Source organism: Phaethon aethereus (genome assembly GCF_964289735.1).
Source record: "Phaethon aethereus genome assembly, chromosome: 1".
Taxonomy (NCBI): Eukaryota; Metazoa; Chordata; class Aves; order Phaethontiformes; family Phaethontidae; genus Phaethon; species Phaethon aethereus.
This window is the reverse complement of record NC_138575.1, coordinates 68,996,082-69,022,928: the sequence shown is the minus strand read 5'-3', so window position 1 is coordinate 69,022,928 and position 26,847 is coordinate 68,996,082. Positions and strand designations below refer to the sequence as shown.

At 37.6% G+C, this 26,847-nt stretch overlaps 1 protein-coding gene across 2 annotated transcripts in view; it reads right to left on the bottom strand.

The window, feature by feature from the left end:
- Positions 1–26,847, bottom strand: part of ERC1 (ELKS/RAB6-interacting/CAST family member 1) — a gene marked incomplete at its 5' end in the record, with an annotated part of 295,446 nt that overhangs the window by 139,819 nt on the left and 128,780 nt on the right. For both annotated transcript variants that reach the window (XM_082013315.1, XM_082013316.1), the window contains one exon: positions 1,585–1,720. In XM_082013315.1, the coding sequence (XP_081869441.1) occupies positions 1,585–1,720 (136 nt within the window). The remainder of the gene's footprint in view (positions 1–1,584; positions 1,721–26,847) is intronic.

The following is a 26,847-nucleotide window of genomic DNA, read 5'->3' as shown; positions in this document are numbered from 1 at the left end:
AGCCAGAAAAGCAAGGCACACCTTTTAAAATCTGAAAGTGTTACATCAAAAAAAAAAAGATCATCTTGTGGAATGGTATCATCTGATAAATCATTTGATATGTGCACATAATTGCAAGGCAAATGTCAAGTACCACTTATATTTTCAAACTTAAAATACAGATTTACTCAAATGCAGATTAGAAATCTAATGAAATATTGTATTAGTTTTAGGAATTTTTAAAGACATTTCACTAATACAAGGAGGATTGTGTTATTTGAACTTAAGCTGCCACATAACGAGAGCCTTGTGGATTGCCACAGCATTACAGCCACAAAATCCATTAGCAGATGTAGAAATCCCACATCCCAGCCTTTTATAAAAGTCTGCAGTTATGAAATAATTTTCATACACTTGGAACTTAACTATTTCAGTGCCCTGCATATAAAGGACTGGAACTGAGAGGGAAAACCACAAAATGGTGCACCTGAGAGCATTCGACATGGACACATGTTTCTGTGGTTCTTCCAAAAGTTCTTAAAGAGTTGAAACCATCCCTCTGGAATTCCGCAGAACAGAGTAAAGAAGTCTCTGTTTAGATTAAGGAGGGGGTTTATCTTTGCTAGTGAACTATTAGGATTTATTCTGTGTCTTCATTGTGGATGTATTAAGGTACATAGCTGGTAACAAGAAACAGGAGCTAACCTAGGATAATGAAGGAAAACATCTATGAGAAGGCTTGCTCTCTAAAAATTTAAAAAATAATTTTACAAGACATCAAAGGGTAGATTACTGTTTCCATGTTTATTTTCACTCACCAAAAGGAAAAGTTTTTTTGTAAATTAAAGAAATCACAGGCACAATATCTATTATCTCCTCACTTAGCATCATGGTATCATGACAGCACTTGAAAACTTACCATTTGATAAACCATCTACAGCTAATATCAACATATAGCACGCTGGGAAATACTTGACTTGCTTTCATACCAGTGACTTTCAAAGCCTAGGTAGATTTGAGGTAATCAGATAATTCTGTGGGGCAGCAGCATGTTATCATTTCAGAAATAAAGCAAACTGAGTAGTAAGGATACCAAGAATTCATGAGATAGAGTAGGGTTTCACTGTCAAACAACGATGAATAAACACAGAAAATATGGTCCTCCAGTTACCCCACAATAAATATAATTTACTGTAAGAATACTTACTTAGTTATCTTTCATTTACTGACGAAACGGCACCAATATAATGTAAAACCAGCTGGGAAAATACATAAAACAGCTGAAGAAAAAGGCTGTTAGAAGAGCAGCGAAGAAAGAAATGCCACACCAATCTCAATGCCAAAATGATAAAATTATTTCAATGATGCACTTCATAACCGAGTTGACAGTTAAGATTATTTTTCCCTTTTATGAAAATGGGGTAAGCTATGAAGGCAACTGAGAGAGGCTGCTTGCTTTGAAGTGCTCTGAGATAGATGTGTCTTTTTAAACAGTCAGTAACAAATTTCTTTGTTAGGTAACAGCTATGTAAATGGATCAGGAGGTACAGCAGAGAGTGAGGTAGCTAAGCCTGGCTGACACATTTAACTCAATTCCCATGTTACCTGAAGCTGTTGGGAGCTGTCATTAAGATTATCTTCTCGTCTCCTGGCCTCCTCCAGCATCTGTGCACTCTTCTTTTTCTCCACTTGCTCTTTGTGCTTCAGATTTGCTACTTTCTTATTTTGATCTTTAACTTGCCTGTAAAAGAGAAGAGCACTCAGAGCGCGGTCCAGAGCAAGCTCCCCGTCAGCCCCAGCACTGGTGAGCTGGACTGGGGAAGAGTGGAACCCTCAAGTACTACCACTTCGTTTACAGAAGGTTCCCAACACCAAACTCATCGTCAAGCATTACCCTCAACTGTTAATTCAGCCAAAAGAACACTTCGTTTTGCTCATTACTATTAACCTAAATGTGGAAATTTCTGAAACAAAAACCTTAATTATTATTTGTTATAAGCTATTAATCAAAAGATGCATCTGGCCTCTGGTGACTATGTGGCAGAAAACCTCTCTCTGTTTGTACGCACGTGTATATATAAAAAATGCAGACATCTAATAGCCTATTTTGCTTTGGGTAGCACTATATCTAATGTAAGGAAAATAGGAGGATCAAAAGGAAAAAAACCAATGAAACATGACTTGAATATAGAGGACTACCTACAAGATCTAGGTAATCTGTTTCCAGAAGTAAAACTATTCCTTTCAACCTCAAGTTCTACTTGTTTACTAGATATTTTGAGGGATTTCCTATCCTTTCTTTTTACAGAAACAAGACAGAGCAAGTAAGAACAAAGTATTTCGGAAAGTGCGCACAATTTCCTTTTCATTGCATCTATGAATTATTTTTGATGATCCTGGCAACTACCATTGCCTGCAGACAGGGTTTGGTCTTTCTGGGCATTAAGACACATAGAGTATTGAATCTAATTACAGACCCTTTAATCTCAGCCTCCTGACCACAGAGAACTTAAGTCTAAACTTTTAGTCCAATCAAAACAAAACAGGGTAGCTTTGCTTCCTCAGCCCTTTTCTCCATAATTATATCTGGAGTTTGGATTTTGGAATAAAAGACATATTCTTTGGTCGCAAAATTTTCCCAAAACATCATGCAAGTAGTAGAGACGGCTCTTTAATTTACTGTTTAGAAAGCAGAATGATATACTAGCTTCCTATCTGGTATGTTATCCACACAGAGAGGGAAGAATGTTTCTTCTGTATTTCAGAAATACTTTTAGAACAGATCACAAACAACTCTGCTTTAATATTTTCTTCAGAACTCATAACAAAAGTATGATCAAGAACATATCTCTTTGCTATATATATGTTCAAATTATGTGGCATCTGGCTAGTCAGTGCTTTGAGTTCTTCCAAAAAAATGTAGGTTCACACTGAGCTGTGCTTTTTGCAATGTAAGCCAACTGGTGCTGGGAAAATTGCAAAGACAGCTAATTTTCCTTGGTGCTAAACAAACTTCTGTTAGTGTGAAAAAGTCCTGAAGGCCTCCAGAGACCAAGAAAAGAAAGGAAAGTCCTTTTTTGATTATGTTAAAAAATTATTGTCATACTTAACTACCTTGTCCGACAGTTACAGCTGATTTGAGTCAGGATGCTTTTTAAACACAACAAGTATAATTGTTAAGTTGTTCTAACCCAGTGCTGCACACCAGCAATGGGCACGTTGCCCAGTTGGAAAGCAGACTTGTTCAGTGATTAAACAACTTATTGGAAATGTTCTGTTGGCACCAGCTCAGCTTGTACAATACACGGTTCTATCCATCCAATAAAATAAACATAGCAAGTACAACTAAGTTAATGCAGAAAATGAAAATATGTAAGCCCAACACATTCAATTCCACATGAGAATTCTTATTCAACTTCTAAATTAAAGTTAGGGGAATTAACTCCTTTTCATAAACTGGCAAACCTAGAGTCACCTGTTGGGAAACTGGTCTGTGTTACTGTAATCTACTGGTTAGATAAGTGACAACAATGCTAATAAAGCCACAACTCTCATCAAAATATGTCTGAAGTAGATCATCTCCTGAATAATCCAAAATGTCTTCAAACAAAATATGTATTTCAACGAAAGGAGTAATTATAAGGACATATAATATTGACATCCACCTTCTCATGTCTGAACCAAAATTACTGTCGTTCTAATGTATTAGGTACGTATTCTGAAACAAACTCAAGCTTTCCTAAAGCAGTTTCAAAGATGGAAGTCTTGAAATTACCTAATGCTTGTAATACTCAGGTCAATCCTCATAATTGTCATTCTGTTTGGAAACTTTAATTCACATGCAGGATACAACTATCACTCTGTACCTTTGATGTCAAAAAGCAACAAAAGTTGGGCAATAAACCTTTCAAATGATACAGGTATCTATGGCATTACCTAAAATTTCCCCAACTGAGAAGGTCACATGAGACTTGAAATCCATAAATGTAAAAGGCTTGCAGTTATTTGATTCATGAAATCTCAGTGACCATGGTACCAAATAATAATTCCCACTTTTACAATAATTCATGCAAGTTATTGTGTTAAACGTTTAGCATGTACAAGCCCAGAGCCCTTGAACAGAGCATATACAAGCCCAGAGCACCATGAAAGTTCTATGAAACTGTAAAGAATCCACACTGTGATTCCATAAACAAACCTTTCTTCTCTGGCAGACAACTTTCAGTCTTCAAAGCCAAAATCAGAGAATCATGTTTTTATATATATAAGCACAATATTTTTAAAATACTTACACACACACACATATTTTTAATATCAACAGACCTCAAAAGCTTGATCAACAGGAAGCACCCAATTCACTGCTCAGTAAGATGGTTCTGTTGCTATTTTGAACACTGAAATACTACTGATGATTGTTATAGAACAATTTCATCTTCACACCACCACTGAACAATGTGCAGATTCAGACCACATACTGAACTGGAACAATAAAATAAAATACAGAAAGTATGCATCTCCAGCAAGCACACTGCAACTGGTCCATTCTATGAGGAGACAGTCAAGAGGAGAACAAAGATTTGTCATAATCTATGTGCACAAAGAAGCTAATTAGGACTGGAGAAACAAACAAAGCTCTGGAATTCCCTCAGTTTGAGAGCTTCATTTTGTAAACTTAATGTTCTTTTAACTCTTTTTGATGCAATTACAGCTATATATAGCACATAACCCTGTCAAAGGGATAGTAAGGCTTCAAGTAAATCCTTCATCTGTAAGAGTACTTTTATTAAAACTGAAAAAAGTGCACAAAATTAAAGATAGCAAAAAGAGCATTAATGAATTACAATAACAGCAACAGCTTAGAGATTTATGAGTGTTTTCTAGAAAGTGTTAGCATGTACAGCAACTCAGTAAACACCGATTTGCAATGTGCAAGTGGAATTCTCATCATCAAACAAAGAGCATGTGAATTTCTGAGATATACAGAGCATTAAATACTACTGTAAGTACATATTCCTACTGAAACATCTTTTTAAAAAGGCACTACAGAGAGAAAAAGAATGCTGGTGATTCTAATAAAAATTGGAGAGCCAGTTCATGTTCAGTGAGATAAAGCTTTAAAGAAAGGTATCACTGGAACCAACAGAAACAGTAACAAAACTAACAAAAGCAAAACTACCTTATCTCAGAAGACGTTTATTCTCAGAGTCACCCTCAAATCAAAAAATGAAAAATGTTCTAATCACATATAAAAGAAGAAAAATCTAATGAGAATGTTTATTATGTTGAATTACAGTAAACATCACCACTAATTTTGGAAACAACAATTTCTTTTACATTTTTTAGTACCAAATTACTTTTTTTGAGGTACAGCTCCTAAAAAATTCAGCACTCAAAAGTGAAAAAATCTTTTCTGTTGCTTAGAATCTTGCTCCGTTTCACAATATGTCACGCCAAGTACTATTACAAGAAAATATATTAGAGAAAAGGAAGTAGAATCAAAATCAGGCTTCTAATTTAAAAAAATAAACCCCAAAGTCTTTCAACTAAAGACAGGCCAAGATTTTCAGAATTAATAATTTCACATCCTTTGATTTTGGGTGGCCAATTTAAGCCATACGCCTGCTGAAAAAAACCCAAGATTTCTGAATCTGGACACTGAAAATAACTATTCATTTCTATGACTTTATCCTTTTTTAATGAAACAAAGCTGCATTACTTAAAAAAAGCCACACCTTTCCACTTCCCTATGAAATTCTTGAATCTCCAGTGATGAGGTACAGCCAAACACCATGGGGAATGAATCAAAACGATCACAAAAAGCAATGAAAACTTTCAAATGAGATGATTTCATATTCTAAAATAATTTTAAAACAGGAAGACGAATACAGGCAATAGAAAACCAGTGGACCATCAAGCATTCCTCAAAAGTGGAAAGTCATTTTATTACCTGTGAGTCCTTTAGAAGAGTTTTCCTCCCTAATAAGATTAATTGCGTTATAGGCCCTATTATTTATTAAGACTTTTATGAAATTAATTTTTTCTTTACTAACGTGAGTATCTTTTTGCATTTTAATACTACTCTCATTATCTTTTACTATAATGCACATCAGCATATATAGCTGTTAATTCTTATATAGATTTTCATGCTACATGTTAATGTAACAAGCTGTTATCCTTATCTGGTTACATTTTCTGGCATAATTTCAAATGTTCTTCCATAAAGTGAAAGGTGGCAAAATGTCCACTGAAAATATGCATAAGTTAACTTGAATTTTATAATTATATTTTAATGTATTTTTCCTTCACCGTTATGCGCCTAAAACACACCAGTGTTTTTATAATAATCCAAGTATAAGTATAGACCTACAATGCATTGGAACTGCCACAGAAACTTACCTTCAAGACAAAATGTATACACACGTACTATATTTCACCTAATGAATACAGGCCCTAGGAAAAAATACAAAGACCTTGTGCACAGCTATAGAAACAGCCTGTTTTATTTGTCTGACTTAGGTACTCAGAAAATATTTCTATGTATCAGTCAGCCATGTCAGAAAGGTTGTTTAGCTTGAGCCTTCATTGACGTAGCATTACCACCACCCACAGGACAGTCCGCTGTTGCTGCAGCTACTAATCCTGATGGACAGATGAACTTCATTTCCTTTAAAGCACACTTTGCTCCTCAACATAAGTTAAACTGATGCAATAGTCAAGATGACTGAAAAAAACTGCGAAGAAAACTGTAATGCAATGAAGTAATATATTATTTAGTTTAAAATTGCCAATGTGCCTTGTATTATGAAATACTAGATTCTACTATGTATAATATAGAATCATAGAACATCTCAAGTTGGAAGGGACCCATAGGGATCACTGAGTCCAACTCCCTGCTCCTTGCAGGATTACCTAAAATGAAACCATATGACTAAGACCATCGTCCAGATGCTCCTTGAACTCTGACAGTCTTGATGCTGTGACCCCTTCCCTGGGGAGTCTGTTCCAGTGACCAGCCACCCTCTCAATGAAGAACCTTTTCCTAATGTCCAGCCTAAACGTCCCCCGATGCAGCTCTATTCCATTTCCTCAAGTCCTATGGCTGGTCACCAGAGAGAGGAGATCAGCACCTCCCTCTCTGCTGCCCCCCGTGAAGAAGTTAAAATAATTGATAAGACCTCAAAGCAATTCGTAGTCATAAAAGACAAAGGAGGACATTTACTCACTTGTGAAATGAAATGGAGCAGCCATCTGGAAGACTATATACTGCGGCAATTTAGGTCAGAACACAAAACACACTATCAGGGGAAAAAATTCTGGAAGGAAATGCTGGAAGGCAGGAAACAATCAGCCAAGTTGTCCAGACTCTAATTAGCAGTCTTGTTCATTGATGATTAGATGGGTGAGACAAAAAAAGGAAGTTTTTACTGAAAAGAAAATCAACAACATCAACACAATCGGATGCTAGTGATTTGCGTTGGATCGATTTAAAACTCACAGTAAAGGGTCCAACTTACTACATTACCCCCACCATTTCCTTCATCACTTCTTTGTTTTTAAGGTCTGCCCCAGCAAATGTTTTAGCTGGCCATATCCTCAACCTTAACTTATGAATTTAAAAGATCATAAACACAGTGACATAGCTGAGTTGCTGGGTTTTGGTTTTTTTTGTAGTAGTAGTAGTTTTGGTACACAAAGAAAAACATTTACCTTCTGGGAAGTATAACAGAAGGAAGCCAAGGAGAAACTCTTCCCAAAAATGCTACTTTGTTTTGACAGTAAGAAAAACACCTCTTCTGAAAGGTTTTGCTTTAGCTTTTAGTTGCTCAAAACTCACTTTATCTTACCAGTGGTTGATCACCAAACCACGAAGAATAATGGCAGCATTTGGAAAGCCTAATTGCTTAACCTCAGGAAAAAGAAAGTGATGAAAGGAAGCTAAATAAGTGATGATAGAAACAGGACTGACCACATCACACAGTCCCATCACCACAACTGGGTGTCTGATTGACAGTCAAAGGAAAGTTGCCAAAGGCTGAATAAAGTTCTCTATCTTATGCATTGAAAAATTAGGATCAAGGAAGTTACACACTGCTGAAGATCTACATGGAATTTTGTATGGCTGGATTTATTTTTTTTAGAACAGTAAGCATTATCTTACTGTTAAGGATAAAGGGCCTCTTCCTTTGCTTTGTTGGGCTGTACTTAGCAATCCCAGCTTCTTAAGTAGCTTGTCACTATTTTTCAACAGTGTACTAAGGTAAAAAAAAAGTAAATTAAGTTACTAAACAGAAGAGACCGTAATTTCATTATGCCTTCCAAACAGCTTGGTTTAATATTACTGCCTCTGTTGCACGTTGCATCTGAGCTAAAAGACCAGTTAACGTACTTTCCATGAGTTGCTCTTGTTTGGATGCGCAGCTGGCAAACTCCAGCACTCAGTTACCTCTCCTGCTTGTCAGCTTCTCCTCCCATAACCTCTCATCATTTTGTTACACTGTTCCTTGCTGTTCTGAACCATTTATATGACAAGGTAACATATGCCAATGAAAATATTAACAGACCCTGAAAATTTAACTGGTCTGCTGTATGTGAGTCAAGAAGTCCCACAGTGACTTTAAGAGATGGGGAGGGTGGACTTCATTTCCTGAAGCTAGGAAACTTTGATTTTTAAAAACAAAGTGTGTGTTCATATCAGCACTGGAGGGGGCAAGGGATGAAGCCTAGAAAGTCTATGGGAAACTAGCTTGCCCCACATTTTAGGAACAGGAGCCTAGTAGTGTCTGAATCAAGAGGCGTGGAAGTCAAAGACTAGAAGCAGATCTCAACTCTACACTGCTTGCCATCTTTCCTCGGCATTAGGAATTATCTGCATGAGTAACTAAAGGCCTTGAAACTCCGGTCCAAACTTCTCTGAGGTAAAATGTGTCAATTGTCAAACACAACAACCCCCCATATTTGACCATACAACGTGTAATTATAGATTAATACAATTTTTGTTTGAAAGTTATTACGTTCTTGTATTAATCTCTCTGATTCAGTCTAGCAGAAGACCAAGAAATATAATCAAAACCACACACAATAAATCTGAATGCTACAGGCCCTTCCCCTGAGAAATGTTATTTCTCAGCTATCACTAGGGAACACACCTTTACAGAAATAATTTTCCTCATGATAGAGTGAAATGATGCAGCATCAACTGTCAGTGAATTTAGAGAAAGGTACGTAATAAATACACCAACAGAAAGAAAAATCTAACTAAGGATGAGAAGCACGTGTCTCAAATGCATGCTCTAAGCACTATCAAACGAATCTATTTCAGGGAAAACAGATTTTTTTTTTTTTTTCCCCTTCAATCCCTTGATTGAACAAAACCAGAATAAACTAGGCTACTCTCCAGTCATGAGACAGTAGCCCAATTACACACAAACAATGGTGAAATCAAATGCTGTTTTCTCCGTATTTTCAAAATAATTCAAAGAAAAGAAAAAGGTTCCTTAACCAACTGGCTAAAATCAAGGGATTAACAGGAGAGATGAATAGAATTGTCTTCATTGTAGTGCATCAAGTGCATATAAAATTAAGCAAACCAAAGGTTTGTTTCAGACAGGGCCAGATACAACATACTAAAACCAAGATACACTAAAAACTTCAGTTAAACATCTATAGAACCTCATGTTTTCTCTAATCTCTAATTCCAGTTTTGTAGATGTAATCCACTATAACTACTCACTCCACTATTGTATTAATGTGCAACTCCCCAACTATTTAAACTCTCTACTTAGTAGGAAGCAAGTTTTGTGACGAAAATAATGAATACACTACCATAATTTCATAACAGATGTAAAATTAAAAATCAGGCTTCAGAGGTTAAATAGCAAATTAATTATATGTCAAATTCTATAATTATTTTTGAAAGCTGATCGCAACTGAACTAGAAAAGAAACCTTTAACCTTAAACCTTGCAACCTTTAGTTTTTATTGAAGTTAAGAGTATTAAAAATACAAGCTCGAGGTGAACTGTCAAATAAAGCTGTAAGATAATGATACGGGTGTTCCTTTGTTAAGAAAAACACCAGTGCTTTAAGGACCTTAATAAAAGCATTCAGTAGTTCAATAAATAAGTTTGTCCTGTTGTATTTTTCCTTCTGCTTTTGTTAATTGAGCAAACTGATGCAATGCCAAAAATGACATTTATAAAATGGCTGATTAGGCCTCAATGTGGATTCTTTCTCCCTGCAACATGCTGGGTTAGTTGAATTTGGCCCTAACAGCGTGGGAAGAAGTCCCAAAGGTGCTGTTCTTTTTACCTTTAACTCCAGTGCATGAGCCAACCACCCTGTGAACAGATCACACACAGCCAGTCACTCTCTGCTCAAGAGACCTGCACCATTTGGCTGAAAAAAGTATTTTCTAAACAGCAATAAAATCTTCCTTATGAATGGCATTTTATTGAGGTTTCAGAGAGTATTTTTGTGATCTAAGATCACACATGTATTTTTTAACTGCAGTCCCACTAGCCAGAAAAGAAAACAAATCAAAATACAGCAGTTGTTTTCTTTCATATGGGTATGCAATCTTCTCATTCCTTGTAGAATAATACTTGATACAACCAATGACTAAATGAAAAACAGAATGTAAAAATCAGCCATTGAAACAAAACCAAAAATAAAATATGATGTAAGGAGAACGAAATTTTTCAAGTAAAGCATTTAAGAAGCGTGCTAGAGTAACTTATGTTTGCCCTAAGCATATACTGAACAAACTATTGGAAAAGTCCTCTTCTAAAATTAGAAATTTGCAGAAATTTGGGATAACAGATGAATATTATCCTGACATTTTGAAATAGCGTACATTAAAGAATCAAGATACGTCTCATGCTTTCAAGCTGACAGCTACTGAAAATCCAGTCTTTAGCAAGTTGCAAGGTCGAAAAAGAAAGCACAGTGAATGTACCAACTCAGTGGAAGAGGATTTCTGATATAAAAGAAAACCATGCAGGAGAACATTCAGAGTCTTGCTCTAAGAATGTGATGGGAGGACCCTAAAGTGATGCTAGCAGGACCATTCTGAAAAAATGTAGACCAGTCCATTTCAGGGCTAAAAGCCTGATGATTTTGTGTTGCTGAGATGCCCAAATAAAAATCTTATATAATTTAGCTTATTTGTTAAAAAAAAATTGTTTTCAAGAATAATCTTCCAAACAGGTTGTCTCTCTAGATGTGAATGGAAAAGTTTTTACTCTGGTAGCTATAGAGAAGCTGTACCAAATCTGATCCAAAGTTGGTCATTCTGAGAGACTATACTGGAAAAAGCATGCAAAAGGATGAGGTTGACTGAAAAGCAATGTTATCACGCTCATCAAACTGTACTTTGCTACAGCATCTTCATTATCATGAGAATCCGAGATGGGAAGCATACAGCTTTATTTTGGTATCCTCTGGGTGAGACCAATTTCTGGTATGGAATACAGACCGCAGTGTCTCTCAGAATGGCATGTTTGGCATATTTCTTTTGGGTGCCTAGCAAATAGATTTATTAAGAGGTATCTCCTCTTATGAAATACATTCTGTAGCACTGGCTTTGACAGCTCACATGAGGCTAATAAGAAAAGTGCCTACTGAGATGATTTGTTACAGACTTTTGACTGCCTGGAAAATGGGGGACAGCAGCATTATTTGTAATAAATATACCACATACAGGGCTGAACAGCCTATCTAAATAGTGCAGCTTAGTTCCTCCTTCTCTGATATAGCTGTAACACTGTCTTAGTCTGTCAGCTGTAGGACTCCAGAATACAGCTAGGAATACTTTGCACATGAACATCACTGGACTTCCAGAAAACTCAGTGAGTGTTGCAAGCAATATTTACAAGTATCTCTTCATCGGAGGTTTCTGTAATAGCCTTGGTAATGTGCATGGACAAGGTTACTGGCTTATGCATTTGAGGAGGGTTTTCTACCATTTCGCAGTAAGTGGATCTGCTACAGAACTAGTAAGTATGTCCATAAATGTTTGGAATATTTTTTTTTATATAGTCTGAAGGAGCACAGAAAAAAAAATTCCAGTGACAAGATGCCCCATGTTTCAGACATCTGAAATATACTCTCACTGATATCCTCAGTGATCACAAAGTTAGCTAATGAAATTATCTCTACTTTGGAGTATCTACTGAGGAAGAAAAATTCTTTATCTAGACAATTATACTGCTCCAGTGAACTACTTTTTATTGGGTGACTTTGAGACAAATGAGGCAAAAAAAAGATTTTAACTGAGCTGATCCGCTTACCAGGGCAACTGCCTTGATGTAGCCTGTCACTGAAATTAATCAGTGACAGTGAATTAATCTTCCAAGTAATTGGGGAACACTCATAATCATTACGAAAGATCAACAGACTTTGCTGTCAAGAAAAATATTCCTAACAGGAATCTCATATATTTTCTACAAATTATCTGTCTTTTTATGTGAAGACATACATTGCAGGCTGAGAGATCTAAGCAGTGTTGAAAATCTAATAAAAAATTACTGAGGCTATGGACAAATCAGGATACAGAAAGACAGGAGGAGAGTTCCAGTCCCTTTCTAATTTGAAATAAAATTTCTCTACCTATAATTCAAAAAGCATTCTCCACTATTCCAAGATGCAGAAGAAAATGCACTCCTTCCTCTTTGGAATTTTCAAGAAATCAACTGAAATTCTTTTAAAGGTTTTGGTGGGGTTTTTTTGTTACAGAATCACAGAATCGTGGGGGTTGGAAGGGACCTCTGAAGATCATCTGGTCCAACCCCCCTGCCAAGGCAGGATCACCTAGGGCAGGTTGCACACGAACGCGTCCAGTCGGGTTTTGAAAGTCTCCAGAGAAGAAGACCCCACAACCTCTCTGGGCAGCCTGTTCCAGTGCTCCATCACCCTCACAGTAAAGAATTTTTTCCTCATGTTGAGGTGGAACTTCTTGTGCTGCAGTTTGTGCCCATTGCCCCTCGTCCTATCACTGGGCACTACTGAAAAGAGACTGGCTCCATCCTCCTGACAGCCACCCTTCAGATATTTATAGACATTTGTAAGGTCCCCTCTCAGCCCTCTCTTCTCCAGAATAAACAGCCGCAGGTCTCTCAGCCTTTCCTCATATGAGAGATGTTCCAGTCCCTTAATCATCTTCACAGTCCTTTGTTGGACTCTCTCCAGAAGTTCCCTGTCTCTCTTGAACTGGGGAGCCCAGAACTGGACACAGTACTCCAGCGCAGAGTAGAGGGGGAGGATAACCTCTCTCGACCTGCTGGTCACACTCTTCTTAATGCACCCCAGGATACTATTGGCCCTCTTGGCCACCAAGGCACATTGCTGTCCCCTGGATAACTTGTTGTCTACCAGGACTCCACGGAGCTGCTTTCCAGCAGGTCAACCCCTAACCTGTACTGGTGCATGGGGTTGTTCCTCCCCAGGTGCACTTGTCCTTGTTAAATTTCATGAGGTTGCCCTCCGCCCAACTCTCCAGTCTGTCCAGATCCCGTTGAATGGCAGCACAGCCTTCTGGTGTATCAGCCACTCCACCCAGTTTTGTATCATCAGCGAACTTGCTGAGGGTACATTCCAACCCTTCATCTAGGTCATTGATGCAGATGTTGAACAAAACCGGACCCAGTACTGATCCCTGGGGAACACCACTAGCTACAGGCCTCCAACTGGACTCTGCGCCGCTGTTGTTGATTGATTGCTTTCTGCTTGTGCAGACAGGTCTAAGGAAGAATGTAGCAATGTACAGACCCTTAAGCTAATTTAAAAAACTAAAAAGCCATGTTGCTTTAATCAAACTCAGTAGCTCTTGGCTCAAGATTAGATTTTCCTTGCAGATATTTGCAAACTAGTAAGATGTATTTCTGTCCATTTAAAAAAAAAAAAAAGATAAAAAGATAAAAATGATCTGGAGAAGGTTACATCTGTAAAAGAAAAGTACTAGCAGTTCATATGTGCTCCTGAAACTGTTTCACTCCCTCTGAAGGAGAGAAGACAACCGAGCTGATCTGCAAGAATGTACCCTTGACGCACTCCTTCCATAGTAAACTGGAGCTTTCCTCAGAGCTGGCCTTCCAAGCCTTCACAAGCAACTTGTTCTTCCTGAATCTTCAGAGCTATAGCATCTTTAAAAATAAAATCTTTTAAATTCTTCTTTCACAAGGAAGGAAATGAACACAGAGCCACATGCACTAGCAAAACACCCAACTTGGGAATAAAGCCTTAAGCTTTGGAGAACTATGCACAAGACACGCAACTGAGACCAGCAAGTGGCATGAATTGCTGTAGTTTTATAGGTTATGCAGCACTGACGCTCAAGGCTCCTTCTGGACTTCCCAAAACAAGGGCACAAGAACATTAAGAAACCTTGACTGGTGGTGCTAAGTTTCAGTTTTAGAAGCACTGAGGAAGCCTTGGGTTCTGATCAGGGTGCACGAGGAGACTGAGGGATGGCAGCAGTCTGGTTTGGATGGGATCTGAACTGCAGCTACTATAAGGCAAAATTTTTTTGCCTCAGCAGGTGATTGTTCTGAGGAGAATAAACTTAAACTTGACAGTGAGAATGGTACTGAGTCTGGGGATCTGCTGTTTCTTATAGACAGAAAAGAAGTAATTTTTAGGAAAATTCAATGCATTCAACAAGAGTGTGATGTACCTGTAGAATTAAGGGTGGGAAATTTAACCAAAACAGATGATGCTATCAGAAGCCTCACAACATAATTTAGGAAAAAAATTAGAATAAGTTGGGAATAGCATGTACTCACCCCTGCTATTTAACAGTAACCAACACAATAATACTTTAAAATGATCTTCCAAATGTTTGGCTTTTGTTCACACTACAAGGTTTTTGCCCAAGTTACAATAATGTTTGAAGGTGTAAGCATTTAAAAATACAAAGCAGACTCCTTCAGCTACATTTCAGCTGTCATTTGTTCATGTGATCCAAGCACACTCAAAAAGAACATGGAAATAAGCAGTCAAAGGAAACAAACTGTCAAAAACTGTGTGCCATGCCCCAATCTCTTGGAGCAGAGACATCTGCATATGCCGCATTAAAATGTGCAATCTGTGCTGAAAGCAAGAGATACGAGAAAGGGAAGAAGGCACGTCATAAACTAAGAAGTAAAAAACAAGTTATTTGCATCTCACTGATAGTCTTTAAATAATGCCATTACATGTTCTGTACAAAAACTATGCCTATTACTTATGATGTAGTGAACAGTCTCTTTGACTGGGAGATACGATCATGAAACGTTTCCTTTAAGAAGAAATTACATAAAACATTGCAGTTATTACATAAGTGTTACACTCCAAATGTACTAGAAAAATAATTTTTTTACAAATTTCAAGTCAGTGGCCACTTTTTCAGTATAAAGTATCATTTTGCAGTAGCCCAATAAATTTTTCACTAGTAACTTCATTTAATGCTCTCTCCCAGTTTTTTTCATACAGGATGGCCTGAAAGTAAAAAAGAAGAAAAAGATTTTCTGTGCAAGGTGCAAGGGAACAGGGAGCAATCAAGCAATGCTAAAAGAAAAGACACCTTATGTTGATTAATGGCGTATCAATCCTTTAAAATATGTTGACATGTCAAATACTAAAAAAAGGTTTGCTCTTACATCCCTTATATATATTGCTAGCAGGAGTTAATAGTAAAAAAAAAATATTTTATTTCTAAACTGTTTGTTCAGGTCTCTGTGCGACATTGCTAATATATTCTGCTGGTATTACCTATGTAAAGTGAAAAAAGGCATGCTGAAAAGTGAAGTGAATGTGTTTATCTATCCAGTAGTTTGTTGTAAGTTAACAAGATTAATGCTGCTATTTACTTGGTACAATTACCTGAAGAATTCAGGCACATCCAGCAAAACCAGTAATCCTACCAGCTGAATATTCCAAAGCTAAACATAATACACTTTTTTTTTTCTTAAACATTGCCGACTAAAGGAACTAAGTGAGCATATAATGCAGATTATTAGAGTAAGGCAGGCCTAGAGAAAGACCCAAACAACACTGAAGACAATACTGGTGAAAGAGAAAATGGATGACAGGAGTGGCCCCCAAAATAATGTATTTTCAAAGATACAGCATCCCCACTGAAGCCTGCATGGCTAAGATTCTTCACCCTTACAGATACTTGTAGGGTAAAGTTGCATTGTGTCACCTCTATTTTAGTTCCCAGCATGTGGGACTTCATTGAACATAGCATGAACAACTCAAGATATTAAAAACACAAGGGGAAGTTTGCAGACAATCTGAGTTTTGCTGGCATTCAGAACGGAAACAATTTGGTCAGTGCTATTAGTGCCAGTGGGACTGATAAAGCTAGAAGTTGGACTGACGCTGAAAGCAAAGGAAGACAACATATGCTTTTCAGAGCTACCATCTGGTGAGCTACAGCAAATCCATGGCTTTGAGAAGTCACAAGTTTGCATGCTAGGAGGGAGCTGAGCAACACAGGAGAGTAGGACCCAGCTGGAAAGCAGCCTCAGTTTTCTGTTGGGTTGGCACCTTTGGCGATCTTCTGTCAAGGCTGGCACTGAGCACGCCAGCTTGGCAACTGCCAGTTGTTGACAACTGTAATTTCTAGGACCAAACGAGGCTCTTCTGGTCTATCTACAGAGAGTATTTTGCAACTCAAGTTTCTAATCCTTTCTCACTCTTGTTTTTTAAGAAAGGAGATAGGTTACTTGTAATGATCAAGTTCACTCCAGAATGCTTGCAAGAAGGGTGCTGGAACTGAATCACTCCAACCCCACTGTCACCCCAAAACTATCATCATGCTTGATCCCAATTTCTATCAAATCTGTTCAGTATTGTAAATAGATACATAATAATGTTTGATGTAAAAACACTTTACATCAAACTGAGTATGTCGGGTCACTGAAGGGATAGGTGGCTCTTTACCCCTTGGAGCTAGGAGTTAATAAGTCAGTCATGAACAGAAAGTGACAACTGGCAATATTTTGTTCCCCAAGGAAGTGAAAAAACATTTATTTTAATTAAGAAGAATGGCCTATCTCCTGGGTAAGAATGAAATGAAGTAAGTTTCTGAAAGCAGGATTAAATCTGTCTGAATTACCTGGGGTACTTCAAGAAGACTGGCTAGAAAATCTGACATATTCCAGCATGAAAGGGGCTCTCTGTTGTTTGCAAATGAAGAATGTGTTATGCAGAAGGAGGAAATACTTGACTACACCAACCTGTCAGGACAATGAAATGGAAGACAGCCATAGAAGAGAAAAGCAAAAGGGTAAAAAAGAGCAATATCTGTAACAGCCTAGTTGGGATTTTATGGATAAGCAATTTTATTTTCATTTTACAGTAATGTGATTAAGAGTAATTTCAAATTAATTGAGTGACAGCAATAGAAGTGTGCATTGAGTCTATAAACTGTATGACTGTAATAAGTATCTATGCTTAGCTAGAAGATTTTTCATCCAAAAAATGAGAAATTATTTGTAAAGAAGATGCACAGGCCAGTTAGGAAAGCTGGTTTCACAGGAATCAGCATAAAAAATAGTAGCTAGTGACCAGCAGAAAATAAGAAATGCTCTCAACTGATGATGAAAATACTGAAAGGCACATCTGAAACACAAGGGTTCCGATGCCCTCATGGGAGGCAGCGAAGTCACCTTGTGTGCAGGTCAAAAACGGAACTTGATCTTCACAAGTAACACGCGAACAAAAGGTAACATTTCAGTTTAGTCTGCACCTGTGACTAAATACACAAGGAGTAACTTCCTAGCCAGCTGAAAATCTCACTGGAGAAAAATGCTGTCTCAACAAGGCTGCTGAGAAGATGCAGAGTCAACTATGCTCCATTTTATTTGCCCACAACCTGATGAAGAGAAAGGATATGACAGAAACGGATGTGAATACTGCAAATGGAAAATGGTTCTTTCAACATGAATGACAAGGCATAACAGCATACCTGGTAACTACAGATGCCGACTAGTAAACCCCCACGCTGTCAGGTCTAAGATCACTGTCCAGTCAAAGCTCTCAACCAGCAAAAGAAGCTTACAGAAAACATATAAAAAACATGGGAAACTGAGATAATTTCCAATTTTGTCTTCTCTGATTCTATTAACAGCAATAAGGTTTGAGAGTATCTGTGTTTAGGATGGGGAAGAAGGGGACAGAAGTAGCAGGAGCTATAGTAGAAATCTTGAAAGAAAAATGTCTGCATAAATTATTATTTATGAAAGGACAACCCTAATACCACACTGACACATACACAACTATGCATTATCCCAGAAAGCAGTAATCCTTGGAGACTTTTAAAAATTTTTTAAAAATTGATAATACAAGTAGAAATTTGCAATAAATAAAAGTGCAGTGGATTCCCCCCACACTTTTGCTTACTTCTTTCTTTTCTTACAGCTGTAGTGCTATGAAATAACAAGACAATTATTGTTTATCCTGTTTTTCAAGGTCAACATTATACAGAAAATTGTTACCAAAACCACACAAAAATTGTAGAGTTTGCCCTAGAATACAGGTTAATTTACCATAGTAAGTTAGAATCATGGAGTAATTTTGGTTGGAGGGATCTCTGAAGGTCATCTGGTTCAATCCCCTGCTCAAAACAAGGCCAAATTAGAGCAGGTTGCTCATAGCTTTTTCAGATGAGTCTTGAATATCTCCAGAGATGAAAACTCCTCAGCTTCTCTGGGTACCTGTTTCAGTATCTGACTCCATCACTGTGAATTTTTTCTGCCAATTATCTCATTGGAACTTAGATTGGAACATGTTGCAATTTGTGTCTGTTGCCTCTCAACCCGCTACTGAATGCCTCCGAGAAAAGTCGGAGGTTCTGTCTTCTCTGGACCTTCCCATTAGATAGCTGAAAGACCACAGTGTGATCTCCCATGAGGCTCCTCTTCCTAGGCTTGAACATATCCTGTTCTCTCCACTTCTCCTGGTATGTCATGTCCTGTAGCACCTACTCACCTCACTGGCTTGCCTGCTGGACTCACTCCATTATCCCAATGTTTTTCTTGCACCTGGAAGCCCCAGACTAGACACAGTATTCCAGATGCACCCTCACAAGTGCCAAGTAGAAGGAAACAACCACTTGTCTTGATCTATTAGCTGTGCTTCTGCTAATACAGCCCAGTATGCATTTGGCTTTCTTCACAGTAGTGTGACACTGTTGACTCAAGTTCAACTTGTCCTCAGCCAGCCCTTGGTCCTTCTCTATGAACCAGCCTTCTAAAAACCTGGCCCTCAGCTGGTACAGATGCGGGGATTATTCCACCCCAGGTGCAGAGGTTTGCACTTGCCTTTATTGAACTTCATGAGTTTTCTGCCAGTTCATTTCTCCAGCCTGTCAAAGTCACCCTAAATAGGAGCACAGCCCTCCAGCATATACTACCCACAACCACTCCCCTCAGTTTGCTATCATCCATGAAATTTTTGAAGGTGTACTGTGTCTCATCATTCACATCATTAAAAAAGGCATTAAACAGTGCTGATTCCCCTCTGAGCCAGTCCTCTCATCACTGAAGGCAATCAGGTTGGTCAGGCATGATTTGCCTTTGTAAGTCCATACTGGCTGTTCCCTATCACGTCCTTGTTCTTCAGGTGCTTGGAGATGGTTTTCAGGAGGACCTGCTCCAAAAAACTCTCAGCACATGAAGTTATACTGACTGGTCTGCAATACCCTGGACCCTCCTTCTCATCCTTCTTGGAGATGGGTGTGATGTTTGCCAGTCATGAGGAACTTTCCCTGACAGCCAGGAGCTTTTGAAGATGATAGAAAGCATCCTTGCTATGACATCAGCTGGCTCCCTCAGCAATCTTGTATGTATCTGATCTGATTCCATCAACCTGCATATTTTTAATCTGTTTAAATGGTCTGTAACTTGGTCTTCCACTTTTGTGGGTAATGCTTCGCTCCCACAGACTGTGCCACTATGCTCTGGGATCTGAAAGGAGCCCTCATCAGTAAAAAAGGAGGACAAGCAGCTGCTGAGCTCCTCATCCTTTTTGGTGACCTTTTAAAAAGGTCTCCTGCCCAGCTGAGTTCTCTGTAACTATCATATCATTGCCCAGTCCAGGGTTGGTTAAAGCTTTTGGTACTGTCAGTTATGGAAACATTTGCACCAAGAGTATTTTACCATAGACACATTCATTCACTGTCTATCCATATACTTACCTGGATTTTAGAGTTTTAATAGAAATAAAAAGCTAGACATTTAGGGGGATAAACTTTTGCACAGAAGTTAGCCATCAAAGAAGAAAAATAACCTTTAGGTTTTATTCACTTGACTAAATGTGATGTGACACATATGGGTTAGTCACAATGTTTAATGTTGCTTGAAGTCTGAACGACAATTTCAGTTTAATCTTCTGATGATGACATGCTAGGTAATTTGTTAACTTTGGGATATATGAACGTAAAGACACATTTTAAAGTGTCTTCTAAAAATAATACTGTATTTTGATGTTTCAAATAGTATAGTAAAAAGCCATCTTTTTTGTTATATCTGAAAAAAGCACATTGTGAAGGATTCCTCTAATCTGTCCGAGCATTTTATTCAGAACGCTTCAAAATTCACAGCATACTGTTGACATAGAAACATCCTCCCTAGTGCCATATCCAGTCATGTGTCTTTCCAATGTTACCTCAGTTTGAATCCCCACAGGAAAGTTGCTGGCTTTGTGAACACATGTACTAAAACAGAGCAATAACACAACAAGAAAAACAACTCATCAGTGTTTCATATAATTAAATTAATTTCAGCAGGTAATAGGAAAGAAATCAGATAATGCAAGACTGCAGAAAAGTGAGAATGATGTACAGCTGTGAATAATTTTGCTTTGTTAAGATGCAGTGAAATGAGGGAAGAGGACCTTTGATAGAAAAGCTACAGATTCCACTTCAGAGTAAGAAAGCTCTGATAACCACTATAGCTAAAGCAAATTCAAAAGACTATGCCAATGACCTGTTTTAAGGAAAACCACAGTTCTATTTTGTGCCCTACTCATCACCACCCAACCTTCTGATGCCTTCATTTCTTCTTTTCCCCACTATCATCTCTAAGATGCCTTACTTCTCACTCACAAGGAACAGACAACTCTTATAAGCAGAGTACTTTTCAACATAAAGAATTCCATAGCCGCTTTTGCTCTAAAAAGAATTAAAGGAAACCTATATTAAATAGAAAGCAACTATTAGAGGTTGTTATTTTTTAGAGACGACCAAGGAAATTTAAATGGAAACTTCTTTGAACACAATGCATCTGGCTTTGCTGAGCTAAAACTAACCATTGCTGACCTGACATGCTTGAAATCTTTATCATTTCCTGATGTGGTTGATGACCAGTATGGTGGCAGAATGAAGATCCGAGTCTTCTGAAGGTATGAAACTATGGAGCCAGCCACACTTCCAGTGAAATTTCTCCTCACTGCCCAGGCACTGTCTCAGTGCTCAGATACACAGCTTCTTGGATATATAGTATATGATGCAGCGTATAAAGGCATTTCCATCACAGTGAAAAACCCACAGGTACCACAGACTATACACCTGTAAGTAAGTACACCGCTTTTTGTTTTTTAACAATTACTGAATAGTACGCTGAGATTCCCGTATTTGCTTAACTTTCTATGCACTATTATATATACTTTTTTTATAGAAGGATGATATGCTTTAAACATTTCTTTGGTGGTTAGACATGTTCTGTTTAACGTAATTTAGGACTCTGGAAAAAGGACTGAAATAATCCTCTCAGATTTAGTAATTTGTTTTTACTTTGATTTTATAAGGCTACACTGACATTTAATTTTACATGGACACTCATAGCAGACTTTTATCTGGATTTATGCCACCAGCCTGCACTCATCTAATCACCAAGCCACTTTGCTGTGCGGAAATAAGGTTTACACTATTTTTTTGTTACTTCCTATTGCATCAAATTCTCTTTGGTATAGCATAAAGTCCAGAAAACTTCCTTCTCTTAAGATCAGGATTACTTGCTTCAACAGATGATAGACAGTACAATTAACCATGTGATATAATCTGTTAGAAAATCTGACAGTAGAAAGCAGGACACTAGAAGACAAGCCTCCTGTGGGAGGCCTCCTGTCCTACTGTTCCAGCTATTTTTCCATTCCAGTGCTATGCTACAAAGATAAATTGCTGATAAATAGCATGTTCAACATTATTCATTAGGCAAAATGCAAAAAAATATTTTTGAAGAAGTTAAGCTGTCTGTTACCCAATTCAAAGCTAGAAATCCTGCTTTTGCTTTATCAATGTAGCTCATTCCTTCCTTGAAAAGTATGCAGTTGCTCACTATAGCACCTAATTTTGTCAGTCGTCTTATCTTTTTCCATCTCAACTTTTGTGACGTGCATACATAAGAATCATTTAGAAGAATTGTAGCATATGACTTCATGGTATTTTTCTATTTTTTTCGTTGCTGCAGGTAATGACACGAGAATGGTGTTACTTGGCTTGTTAGTCGAATTCAGCATTGGATAGTTCATTATGTAAAGACGTCATCAACAGAGATGCTTACCAAAAACTCCCTACGGAAAACTGCTTTAATCCCTGTGCCTTCCAAGACTATTTTATTTACTATGACTCAGTATGACATCCACTCTAGGCCCTTAGACTTCTGAGCAGTAAGTACCTGTCATAACAGCAACAGTGATGCGGATTACACCATTATGTTCTGATTCACTGAGTTTATCAACAGGAGATGATGAAAGCTCAACAGACGGATCGGAAAATTCAGAGGTTTTGCACTGATTACAGTAAGCAAAGCTGTTCTTGATGAGTACAGATATAATTCAGAGTATTTCTTCCTGTTTCTAGAAGACAGATACACCTAACGCATTTCTTCACATACTCAGTTCTTTTCCAGGAAGACACATTTGCTTTGATGTCTAAAAAAAATAACTGCTTTACACCATTAAGAGAAAAATAAAGTTATGGCTCCCATAGTAGCTTCCAATGTAGAATGTAACTTCACAGAACAGCTCTTTCTTTGTATGTTGCAGTTAACGGTAAGTAACTGAAATGCATAGGGAAGAAAACGAGTGGTACTGCAACTCCTGTAATTTTCCTGCTTGTTCTTAAGAGAATCTTTTCATTGTGTTTCTGGCCAGCAGGGATTTTGTAGTTCCAACAGCAGACATTCCACCTATTCCCTTACACTCTTGATTTATTTTAACAAATATATGAAAACCTCAGCAACTAGCCATCATAGCAATCAATTTTAAAAAATGGAAATAAAATAAAAAGAAAAATCAATAAAACCACTAAGAAACTATGAGGACAGAATGGACAATCTATTTAATGTCTTATCAGAAAACTCTTCAAAGATCCTAAGCCTTGGCCACTTCAAACCTCAGTCATAACTTCTCTAGCTGAATTTTGTAATATGCCCTAAATGAGAGAAATAGAAGTTACGGTTACATTGATTGGGGAAACAGAAATCATGCCAGGTGTCATAAAGAACAAACCTGAACTGCACCCTAAAAATGGTTCCCCCTCTTGTTCATCACAAATTCCAGCACAGGTGCAGGTATTGATAAAAACTTATATCCATAAGGACTGAAGCAGAAATATCTTTGGCAGATGGATTCCGAAACATTTAGGACTTCAGCAGTCAGACAAAGCACATCAATCTCCACTCACAGTGGCAACTGGCAAATACAGACAACCCAACAGAAGTCCCGTTCATGCAAGAAAAGACACTGTGTGTATTTCAGAGGAGAATGCTCACAGGGCAGAAAAGATTCCTGGCCGTTCTGTTCTTTGGCATCTGAAAAAAGAGGGTCATTCAGGGATAGCCTCCTCTCCCCAACAATTACAAGTACGACACATTGAATATGGAAGGTATTGATGGACAACATGATTAACTTCCAATCTTTTTCCAGTTTGTGGGAGGAAGGAAAATACGCAGCCAAGGCCACAAGGGCAACGCCTGTGCCAAACCAAGGTCAGAATGCCGACACAATTTAAAGGCGTCAGCAGCATCGCAGAATCATGGGATTCCACTCACCACGACATTTTTCACAGTGTTAATCAGGAATAGAAAAGCCGGATGTTGGTCGATAACTCAGAACTTTGGTCATTAAGTAGTGGCTTTCTGGGCAAAGACACTGCCTGAAACAATTATAATCATTCCTTCGTCAGGGGTCACGGATGCTTTCCACCAAACAGACTTTATCAACAAAGGCTAGAATTCAAAATGGTTTCAGAGACTTTTAAAGGCAGTTGGGGGTCATTAGACGTTTACTCCTAGCTACTCTACTGAAATTCCCAAATCTATGTTTAGTTACTGCATTTAAAATATAAAGAAAAATGAGCCATGGCTCAACAACTTCAAAACACGTTGTTTCTTGGTAAGATTTTTTCAGTAGTTTATCACTTTGTGCCTTCAACAAATCTATGCTCTTGCTAATTTACTTATCTTTAATCCTCAGCCCTTGGTTCTTTCTGACAGCACAATACACTCAAACTGCACAAAACTAGTTTTGCAACATCACTACAAGGTTCCAAACACAGATGCAATGACAAAAATCCAACAGTTAATGTACGGATGACTAGTATTTTAAAGGAACTAGTTTTGCACTCAACAGCATGTATTAGAGAATATGGCTAATGTTCAATCTTTTTTCTTCTTGAAGTAACAGATAAAACCAATAATATTTAAACTGTCTTGCTTCAGCTTCCTGTTCCTGTAGGTTTTTTTCCTTAAAAGGCTCATTGGTAAGTCTTCCCCCTTCTTCCCATTGCACAACAACAGTGATTTACAGTGGTTTAATATAAATTCTTTCCTTCAAGTACAAGTTTCTTCTAAATGTGCACCCTATCCAACCCATCCTCCTACACAGAGTTAACCAAATCTCTGATCTTTTATTTTGTAGATCATGTAATTTGATGTGCAATCTTCTGTGAGATCTCAATTTTAGCTGAATAGACAACACTCTTATAAATAACCTTATTAAAAGTGAATACTGACCTTGAGGTGAGGCTGAAGGAAACAGCAAATCCAGGAAGGAGATGCGAAAGAAAAAGAGTTAGAGTTTGTGAAAACAGTGTCCAGAGATAAGGCAGTTCAAGAATACAGGACAAAACAAGCAGATCTAAATCAGGTAATGACACAGACACACAATCCTTCACAAACACAAAGAGCTGCATGTTTTATAGACATCTAATTAAAAAAAAAAAAAGACAAAAAGGACATTTATATTAGATTACACCATTTCACTTAGAGGCAAGTTTCTGTAGTGAAAATAGACTCTAACACATAACAGTTCTTGGGAAAGGGGAATAAACCAACTGTAGAAAACTCCGGATTTACATTACATCACCAGCAAGTATCGTCCTTCCAGAATTCGAACAAATGTTTTGAAAATGTAGAGTTTGACTATTGAGATGAACCTTAATGTGTTCCTTTATGCCACCTTCTAGGGGCTTATTTTCTTTCCATGAGCAAGACATACTTTTTTTACCATTTTTCCTGCAGATGACCCAAGCTTGTCGAAAGGGAATAGGAGGGAGAAAAGCCCCAACCATGGAGTAAAGTCTTCAAGACCTGAAGACTTTGTCAAAGCTAAAAGTTCATCTTTCTTAATTTTGACATTGAAATCATCCTTCCAAAGACAAATAAAAAAAGCATCTGCCTCTTCTTCCTGCAGTCTTGCTGTCTTAATTCTCCCATATAAGGTGCAATCTAAAACAATAATGACCAAACAGGCATATCTTTGACAGTTCTCTCCAACATTGTTCAACAGCAGGATTGACCAAGACAAAATGCTGGAGTTCCCTGTGTAACATAAGGTCCCATAGGTTCATTATTGCTATTTTTTCAAATATCTCCAATATCTTTTCAGAGGCATCTACTGTCAATTTCACTGATAACAGCATTGTAAGTCAATAAGGAGCCATAAACACAGATCTTTTTAATCTGATTTCTGATTTTAAACTTTATTCTTTTTCAGTCAATAGAAGAGAGGAAAAGCAAAGTCCTGCTGTCCAAAGTGCCAATTTGGCTTCTACAACATATGTTGTACTTCTCCCATGGCAAAATTTCACTCAAAAAAGGCAGGCTATAGTTTGGAGGAAAATATTTCTATAGGATAGGCTAACTGCTATATGCTTTGTTACTCTTGGTATATGGAACAATGTAAATTAAATTTGAAGTCCTTATTTCTGTCATAATTTTTACAAACAACAATGTAGGATTTTGAATTTGTACAAGCAGCAGTTTCAGAGCAAGATACAGCTGAGAAATGTACTGTTGGTCTGTAACAGACAAACTAGTGTAAAGATACTTTTCTTTGGCTTTTAAGCTAACAATTATCAGATCAGGTTCTTCAAGGACAGCTGGTGTAAGGGCTGTGTTATTTGGGGATTTCAGGAAAGGTGACACTTGCAAAATGCCAAATACCACATCTCAGTGTTTGATCTTGAAGTAAGTTATAATGTTCCAAAAGCCTCAGTTAATTCATATAGAAAAGCGTGTAACTAACAATTCTGACTGAAATCCAAGACTACGCTCTCTAAGCTGGGCTGCAGAACTATGACGGGTCAAACAAATTTAACAAAAGGGAACAAAAAAAGTGAAAATAAACTCTTGATTAGATATTGGAATAAATAAGGTAGGGGGGAAAAAAGCTTGTATTTTTTATGACTGTTACTGAATCCAGATTATGAAAGTTTAAGACGTCTCATTTTGTGCTTCAGGGACCCTTCGTAGTTCCTGGTTCTGTTGTAATAATATTGTGATATTGTTTCTTCAATTTAACAGCGAACAAAAGTACAGGCTAGAATTCAGGATAGCCCTGTAGGATATGAATAAACCATACTGTTCTTTCAACTTCTATTAAAGGT